The sequence below is a fragment of the Solanum stenotomum genome, chromosome 9 (genome assembly GCF_019186545.1).
Source record: "Solanum stenotomum isolate F172 chromosome 9, ASM1918654v1, whole genome shotgun sequence".
Classification (NCBI taxonomy): Eukaryota; Viridiplantae; Streptophyta; class Magnoliopsida; order Solanales; family Solanaceae; genus Solanum; species Solanum stenotomum.
This window is the reverse complement of record NC_064290.1, coordinates 2,339,107-2,348,155: the sequence shown is the minus strand read 5'-3', so window position 1 is coordinate 2,348,155 and position 9,049 is coordinate 2,339,107. Positions and strand designations below refer to the sequence as shown.

The window sequence follows — 9,049 nt, the reverse complement described above, 5'->3', positions numbered from 1 at the left end:
GCGATTCTATGGTGTGGTAGATGGTGGCTCAGCAATTGATGGTTCAGGGCTAATGATAATGGTGGGAATGGTTGTTATGTCTGTTTTAATGATTTCTATGATCATTTTTGCTTGTGGAGATTCCTCTAACGGAGAAAGAAAACGTTGGGGTGACGGAGGTTATTATGGTGGTAGAGGAGGTGGTTGTGGTGGAGGCACCGCTTGCGGTGGGGGAGGAGGTGGCGGTTGTGGTGGGGGTGGAGGAGGTGGTTGTGGTGGCGGTGGCTGTGGTAGCGGAGGATGCTGAGTTGATTATATTCTTTCACTTGTGGAGGAGAGAGTTTATTCTTGGATATATAACGTATTTTTTGACTTGTGTACGTAGATCAGAGTTTTATGTAAGATATAAAGAATTTAAGTTAGTACATATTATTAGTGTAAACAATTCTTTTATATTATTCGGTCATGGATATATGTAGAAAATCTTTGTAATCTTGAAATTAAGATAAAATACATATAACAGGTAAAATTAACTTGATGTTTTATATGTACGTTACGTGTACATGCAATTGTTCTATATTTCATGTGAACATTTTCTGCTTGCATGGAGTTTCCCAGAAAATATTATAATGTTTCGTAGTTAATAAAGTTTGGATACACTTTTTATTCATTCGAACTAATAAACCCCATATGTTCCTCCAAACCAATTAACCCCTAAACTCATTTTAGTTGATACTAACAAATGTGTATCAGTTCTATTACAAGTTAGAAACAAGCATGAAAATAAAAGACTATTGAAAGTAGATGCTTGAGTTGTAGAAAGAAATCCTATGAGATCAGAAACAAGGCAGCGATCAAATCGCACAGAGTAACCCATAGAAACAGCCAATTTGCAAGATGGTGAAAGTATCATCTCTATTTGTTACGCTTTTTAGCCTGCTTGCCTTGACCCTTCTTAGGAGGTCCCTTTCCACGACGTTTAAGCATTTCAAGCTTGCTCAGGCGCTCTTGCTCTTGACGTGCCATCACAAGAGGATCATCTTTCATGATATCATGTGGGTACCATTGTGACACCTTCTCACCGATGAGCTTCTTACGTAAAACCTTGTGGGATGATCTCTGCCCGGTTGGATTAAGCACATGACCAAATATCCTGGCCCTTGCCTCAGTCACCCCTTCAATGGCTGCAGCAGCTACCACATTCTTTAGTCTCCCAAAGTTCATTTCTTGGTTCCGAAAGCAGCTCAGTACACGGATTCTCTGCACAAAGAATAACAGTCTCAAGACAGACACATTAAACCAAGTCACTATTAGTATATCTTTACTGGTGCTATCATGTAAGTTGCTTCATGTATGATTACCTGTAGTTATCTACCGGTGACTAAAAGTATAAAAATTCTCTTACACTACCAGCATAAAGAAAACATCAATTTGGAATTGTGACAGTTAAAATCTATGCAAGCCATTATCAACAAGGGTTCAGTGAGAAGTCTAATACAATTGTAAATATTATCCGACTCACTGACAAAAAAGCAATAAGACATCAAGAGTCGAGATGAATTTATTGCTATCACTTCAAAACAAAGTTCATTAGTTCAACATCTTTCATAAGAACTTCTACCTTATCCAGAACACCCTAATCAACAAGGGTGAACTTGTCTCTCCCTCTTCTTTTGGTACAGCCGTACAGCTTTATGAAATGCTCAGCATCCATTGAAATGGATTAATAATTGTGATTCAGCGGGACCTTCTATATTCTCTTTTAGACTCGAGAAGGGTGGTGATACCTAACAAGTATGAACATCACATCACTTTCCCCCCCATCTCCAACCTATCCCGCCTTAATGACTGCACGTTTCACCTGTGAATCTGTTTACTATATGTGTGCCGAATGAAGAAGAATTTAACAACCAATTACCTAATAGTATTTTACAGCTAACAATAATATTACCATATGATCATTTGTGTTAGCTTAGGTAGACTCAGAGAATAACTTAGAATGATAGCACTTGCAGCAAAATATTGGCATCTTCAACGAGATGGTCCACAGTTGAAGGTGGAGTACAATCGAATCTCAGTGAGCCTGGCAATATGAAGGCACATTCTATAAATTCTAGGATAGCGACGGAGCCATCACCTACTACTATTAGAAATTTTGACAACAAGAAAAAAAATTTCATAGAATAGCACATGAGATTTCTAGTGTCATAACTACAGACCATAATTGTATTACGTGTGAATGCGGGTATAAACTGTAATTATTCCGAACAGTCCAAATTTTGGATTAGTCTTTGGTTATAACTGATAAACCAGTGGATTCCCCTCACCCCCTCCTCAGCTCATTAAATTACAAACGTAAGTTAAAAGATAAATCTTTATAAAAATAAAAAGAAAAATTGAAAGAGGGGGGTGAATAAAAAACATGGCTCCCAACTCTATGTTTAAACTATGAATAGGCCACTGATGTACTAGTAAAAGAAGAGAAGCAACCAAGGGCGCTCAGAATATAAGGTTCTGACCCTTATGTTAAGAGAAAGATGGATTCGAACAACATATCAGGCTTGTTGTATTGATTAGACACAATGACAAGTCTCGAAACTTATATAGATCAAATTATGTTACTTGTAAAATTAAAAATAACGGTAAATGTGAATAAATCATCCCAATGACAACTTGAAAACTAAATTGAAATCAAAACAACTATAAATGAAGACCAAGTCTAAATATTGAGTTATTGACTAATAATTTGTTTTAATGACAGAACAATAATGAATGAGAAAAAGGTGCTTCATCTTCTATGTAACAAACTGAACAGTGATTCAGAATTTCTAGCAAGTTGCATAGACAAATCTCACAATTCTAATACAGATTAACCCTCACATCTCAGTCGTAAACACAAATTCACAGTTACAGTTTTTGATTTATATCAAATTAACATAAGTAATGACCTATTGAAATTTCAACTTCCATGGAAAATCAAAAGGAAACAAAAACATGAAGCTCAGGAGAGTATTACCAGTCACCAGAGAAATAGAGGATGAGAGAAACACGAGAAAAAGGGGAAATGCAGAAGCTGTGCTTCACTAAACTCAGTCCCGAGAAGCCGTCTCTGTAATCTGTATTCTTAAAAAAAGAAAAAAAACAATGGTGAAACTGCCATCTGCTTGCATGTTACAGAAAAACCAAACGCACATGTCTAATGCACTCACCCATACACGTCTGTTTATATATACATAAAGATATACACTTTTTTAAAAAGGTAAGGATTTTTAAAAATAATATCAAGATGGTACAAAAAAGAGAAACAAAAACAGAATAGAACAGAAAGCAGCCTACGACACTCTTCTTCCTGACATATCCAAGAAATCCATATACTGGTTCAAACTATCTATTCAGCTACACTTTTACACCCAAAGTACAAATTTTGTAAACATCTATTCTTCATTCTAGAAATGTGAGTTCTCTGCCCTTCGAAGCAAGCCTTGTTCTGCTTCAGCCATATTGATACACACTCATGTAAAAGAAACAAACCTCATGAAACAAAGGAAAATATCTACAAAAAACTTTAACACTACTGAATTAGTAATCTAGATGGTCATGAAAACCAAAGATAACCCCTCCAAACATCTAGAGAACTATTGTACCAATTAGAGACTTGGACCAATGTACCTAGGAATAAAACATTATTTAAGGATTAAAAAAGTAGAAACCCAATTTCATCACAACCGTACAGGACCAAGCTCGTTCCTATTAAACCAAAATACTCTGTTCTTTTTTTTTTTGAGAAAGGTAACATTTACTTCTATATATCCACAGGTATACTACATCAAAGTGTAGTTCCCCTCCAAAAATTTATACTTACAACAGCCCTAAGATCTTCTAGTTACAGCCAGTCAATAACATTAGAAACATCTTCAGAATTTCCTATTACTACTTGCTTACACCAAAAATAATAAAGACCTAGGCAGTTTATCTTTATCTTTTGAATATTGTTGTTCTTTCCTTCAAAACATCTTTGATTCCTTTCATTCCAAATTGTCCACCAAATGCATGCTGGGACAGTCCTCCATCTCTCCTCCTTTTTTCCTGTATTTCCATCACTATTCCAGCATTTTAGAACTTCTGTGATTCTCCCTAGTTTTGTCCACTTGATCTTCCTCTTGTGAATGAACATCTGCCATAATTGATCTGTCCATTTGCAATGTAAAAAGAGATGGTTGACTGTCTCCACCTGTTCTTCGCATAAATAACATCTAGAGCAAAGGTTGTGTTTCCTCTTGTTCAAGTTTTCGTGTGTCAAGACTTCCTCCTTTGCCAAAAGCCATGTGAAATAATTCACCTTGTATGGGATTTTTGTTCTCCAAATCATCCTCCAAGGATATCCTGCTTGCTGCTCTTCAATAGGTCTCAATTCTCGTTATGCAGATCTTACAGTGAACTCTCCCTTTCTCTCCCCTTTCCATATCAGTCTATCTTGCTCTTCTGTTAGATTGGTAGCCCTAGCCATTGTGTCATGAAATCTTGCTATGGGCGTTATTTCCCAGTCATTTAAGTTTCTTCTCAGATGTAAATTCCACCCTTGTCCTATCCATAAGCCTGCCACTGATGCTTCATGTGCTTGACTTAGACTATGTAGCTCAGGGATGCTTGTTTGAGTGTCTCCTGTTCACACCAGATGTCATTCCGGAAGGCAACTTTTTCTCCATTACCAACCTTACATTTTGTTCTATCTTTGACCAGTAGCCATAAGTTCCTGATTGATCTCCATACACTACAATCATAAGGGCTGGTCACCCCCTCTGTTATCCACTTGTCCTCCATGCCATATTTTGCTGTTATTACTTCCTTCCATAGAGATACTTCTGGTGAGGCAAATTTCCACAACAATTTCATCATCAAGCTCTTATTCTGCGTACTCAGATCTCTGATGTTGAGTCCACCCCTTCTCTTGCTAACTAGCAACTCCTCCCATTTGACCAAATGATACTTCTTCTTATCTTCACTGCCTTTCCATAGAAAGTTCCTCCTAATTGCATCTAACCTCTTGGTTACTTTGGCTGGTATAGGGAATATTGACATCATGTATGATGGCAAGGCATCCAGGACACTGTTAACTAGAGTTAGTCTGCCACCTGAGGATAGATATTGACACTTCCAGCTCACGAGCTTCCTTTAACACTTTTCAATTACACCACTCCATATTCCACTTGATTTGCTTTTATCCCCAAAGGCATTCCAAAGTAGGTTGTTGGTAGTTCACCTACTTTCCCTCCAAGCAGGTTGTTGGTAGTTCACCTACTTTCCCTCCAAGCTTGTAAGCTAAGTCCTCAATATTTGGTACTGTGTTTACTGGATAAATGAAACTCTAGTTCCAGTTTATGTGCAAACCTGACATAGCCTTAAAAATATTTAAAATGACTCTAAAAATTAGCATGTGCTCCTTTACAGCTCCACAAAATACTAAAGTGTCATCTGCATATTGTAGATGAGTGATCTCTAGATTGTTTTTTGTATTCTCTCCCACTTTGAAACCTCTGATCCAACCATTTGCTCTTGCAGTCTGGAATAGGTTGCTCAACCCCTCCATAGCCAAGATAAAAAGAAAAGGAGATAGGGGGTCCCCTTGTCTCAAACCCCTGTTTGATGGGAAAAACCCACATGGGTTTTCGTTGATCAGAATAGAGAATTTCACTGAGCTTATGCAATGTCTGATCCATTTTAATCATCTTTGACCAAAACCCATCCTCTGCATCATCTTCATCAAAAAGTTCCAATACAGGTGATCATATGCCTTCTGGATATCCGGCTTGCATTGGATCCCTGGTTGTTTATCCTTTTTCCTGGAATCAACACATTCATTGGCTATCAACACTGCATCTATGATCTGCTTGCTCTTGATAAAGGCCATTTGTTGCTTGTTCACAAGCTTATGCATCACCTTCTTTAGTCTTTCAGCCAAAAGTTTTGCAATTATCTTGTAAACTCCCCCACTAAACTTATTGGTCAAAAGTCATCAAGTTCTTCTGCCCTTATCTTCTTAGGTATCAAAGTCACAAAAGTAGCATTTATACTCTTCTCAAACACTCCTTCCACATAGAAGTTTTGAACTGCTGCAACCAATTCTGTTTTGATGATATCCCAACACTGTCTAAAAAAAGCCATTGAAAAACCATCCGGGCCAGGGGGTTTGTCCCTGCACATGCTTTGATGCATTCTAGAAGTTCCTGAGCTTCAAAAGGGGCCATCAGTTGGTTGTTGTCATCTTCATCAATCATAGGACACTCCCTCATTTCCAATTCTGGCCTCTAATCCTCAGTTTCAGAGTATAGATTCTTATAGTACTCAGTGATCTCTCTTTGAATTTCAGCAAGTTCAGTTAGTAACTCTTCCCTGACTTCGATTTTATCAATAGTGTTGACTCTTCTGTGTGTAATTTACTACCTTGTGGAAGAAATTGGTATTCATGTCCCCCTGTCTAAGCCAAACTGCCCTAGATCTCTGTCTCTATGTTGCTTCTTGATTTTTGACTATTTCTTCCAACTCAATGGTAAGAGCTAATCTCCAAAATTCCCTGATCCTGTATCCTTTCAATTTCTGCTAATTGATTGAGTACAAGTTGCTTTTGTTGTTTCAGATTCCCTTGACTGGTCTTGCTCCACTATTTCAATTTTTCTTTCAATGCCCTCAGCTTTGCTACCAGTACAAAATCTGGTTTTCCCTGGAAATGAAAAGACCCCACCATCCCTCTACTCTGTCATTGAAACTTTCGTTAGTCAGCCATCAATTTTTGAACTTGAAATATGATTTGGTTGACCCCCATTCTCCACATTGTAGCATCAATGGGGAATGATCTGAGACAATTCTCTGCAGAATAGACTGCTTGATATTCCTGAATTTTGTATCCCAATCTTCAGAGATCATGAACCTGTCTAGTCTTGCTGCTGTGGAATGTCTTTCACCTTTCCTCCNNTGCAGTTGAACTTCTCAGAAGGATATCTCACTGTATTGAAATCCCCGCATAAGATCCAAGGACCTACAAATAGACCTCTAGCTGCCCCCACTTCCCACCAAGTTTCTTCCCTTTCAACTCTGTCATTTGGGGCGTAGACTCCCGTTAGGTGCCATTTAAAATCCTGGTTTTTGCCAGAGAAACAACATGAATCTTTTTCCTTTTTGATGACTGTGGTGTCCTGGCCGGCTTTCGCGCACCTCAACTAATCTCACGGGATACGTGTCACCTCCCACCAACAAAAGGTGTCCACAATGGCTAGAACATATGGAAAGAAATCACCTTGCGTCTTTATTTCGGCGAGATTTCTTTTTTTTTGGTAACTATGGAATTTTTATTACCTAAGTGAGAACTCACGCTCAAGTAAATAAAACAAACCGTCACTGGACATAGTCCCAGTTCTGAGTGTGTACCCTTACTCCTTTACTACCTATCTAGCTCTAGCAAGGATAGAAGTTAAGCTTGGACAAAACTCTAGCTAATTTAGGCTTCTTGGAAGCACAGTAGTATATATCTTGGATTATCAATCTCAACATTGTAGACAACGTTCGTTTCTTTCCTTGAAATATGACTTGATTCCACTCCTGCCACACTTGATATATACATCAAGCGAAGGCCATTCGATAAATGATAGAGGGAGCTCCATTTGTTGCACAATGACATTCCATCCATAGACGCTCCGTTGGCCAGTCCCAACTAGGTCTTATGATCCCTGCCATTTTAGTAGTTGTTCCCATATATCAGCTGCTACTGGACAATGAAAGATAGATGCCCAAGAGTTTCATCAGCCCCTTTACACAGCTTACATTTCTGCTGGAATTTGAACGTGAGATTCTCAACTCACTCCATTAAGCACTAGGCCACACGTTGGATGCCTTTTCATTATTTATTTACTTAAAGCTACAAATACATGACATCAAAGTTAAAGTAAAGATATTCAACCTATTGCAACTTGCAATACAAATAGCTCAATATTCAATACTCACAAACAATGAGAGTTTGCTGTAAACATGCATTTTTCTTTCTATTTCAAAAATAATAATACACACACAAGTTTTTCAAACCAAAATCACCTTAAAATTTGATCATGCCTTCACAGTTAAACCAAGTAAAAGAACGAGACTGAATTTTTTTGAAAAAAAAACTGACCTCAGAAAGAAAGCTAAGTAGATCTGTAGATGATGTAATAAGTGAGCAGTTTCCGATACTGCGATATGCGTCGCCGAGTCGGGAATCGGATTAGTAGAAACCGGTGGCGGTCGTCGGTCGGCGGTATGAGTTTTAGCTTCGCATCGTAGTTGTAGTCTTGTAGAAGTGAATGTAAAACTAAAACCCTGAGAGAGACAAATCCAAAAGAGTCCTTCGTGTATAGGGTCAAGTGAATTTTGGTTCTTTATGTATTACTTTGAACAAATTAGGTCCTTTAAGTTTTAAATAAGTGAACACTTTTGGCCCAGGTGAAGACACACACATTAAAACTAACAGAAAATTTCTACATATATATTCGGTTTGATTGGAATATTTTTTATTTAAAATTAAAGTCAGACCAATTCATATCGATTTTAAAATTTTAAAATCAAAATCAAATAAAAAAACATCGGTGTTTTTTTTCTATTTGATTTAACTTTTCAGTTTTTCGTGAACATCCCTAGTTGCGCGCGATATGAAATTTGTTTCGCCATGTATTAAATTTTCAAAAAATTTATTTTAATCCACCCTATCCTACTCCGCATAAGTTCAAACTCACCCCGTATCGCTCCATTGTCATTTCTATGGATATATAGCTTCTTTTTTTTGGCTTGTGTAGATTATTAGCATTCAAGTAATATGTAGTTTAAGTTATGTATATCATTAATGAGAATAATTTTTATATTATGAAATTATTCAAAGAACGTATATAGATAAGTCTTCGTAAGATATGAAATTTATGATCTTTAAAAAACCACATTACAAATAAATGTGACATGATGTTCAATAATATTAATGATACGTGTATATAATATACAAAAACATCTCAAGGAAGAGGTAATAAAACCCATGCTTTTTAAGGCCTCAAAATTT

At 37.3% G+C, this 9,049-nt stretch overlaps 1 protein-coding gene across 2 annotated transcripts; it reads right to left on the bottom strand.

The window, feature by feature from the left end:
• Positions 1-615: 615 nt before the first annotated feature.
• LOC125877762 (uncharacterized) lies at positions 616-8,318 on the bottom strand. Of its 2 annotated transcripts, none has more exons than XM_049559026.1 (3): positions 8,138-8,318; positions 2,996-3,095; positions 616-1,239 (listed from the first exon to the last, which is right to left on the bottom strand). In XM_049559026.1, exon 3 carries the CDS (start codon positions 1,201-1,203, stop codon positions 895-897), a length of 309 nt encoding a protein of 102 aa, XP_049414983.1. In that variant the 5' UTR covers positions 1,204-1,239; positions 2,996-3,095; positions 8,138-8,318; the 3' UTR covers positions 616-894. The 2 variants fall into 2 exon arrangements, with proteins under 2 accessions (XP_049414983.1, XP_049414984.1); XM_049559027.1 differs by having other exon boundaries at positions 2,996-3,102; positions 8,138-8,296.
• Between the last annotated feature and the right edge of the window lie 731 nt (positions 8,319-9,049).

Excerpts from the sequence above, each read along its gene's own strand:
- LOC125877762 (XM_049559026.1), bottom strand. The coding sequence starts at position 1,203 with ATGAACTTTGGGAGACTAAAGAATGTGGTAGCTGCTGCAGCCATTGAA.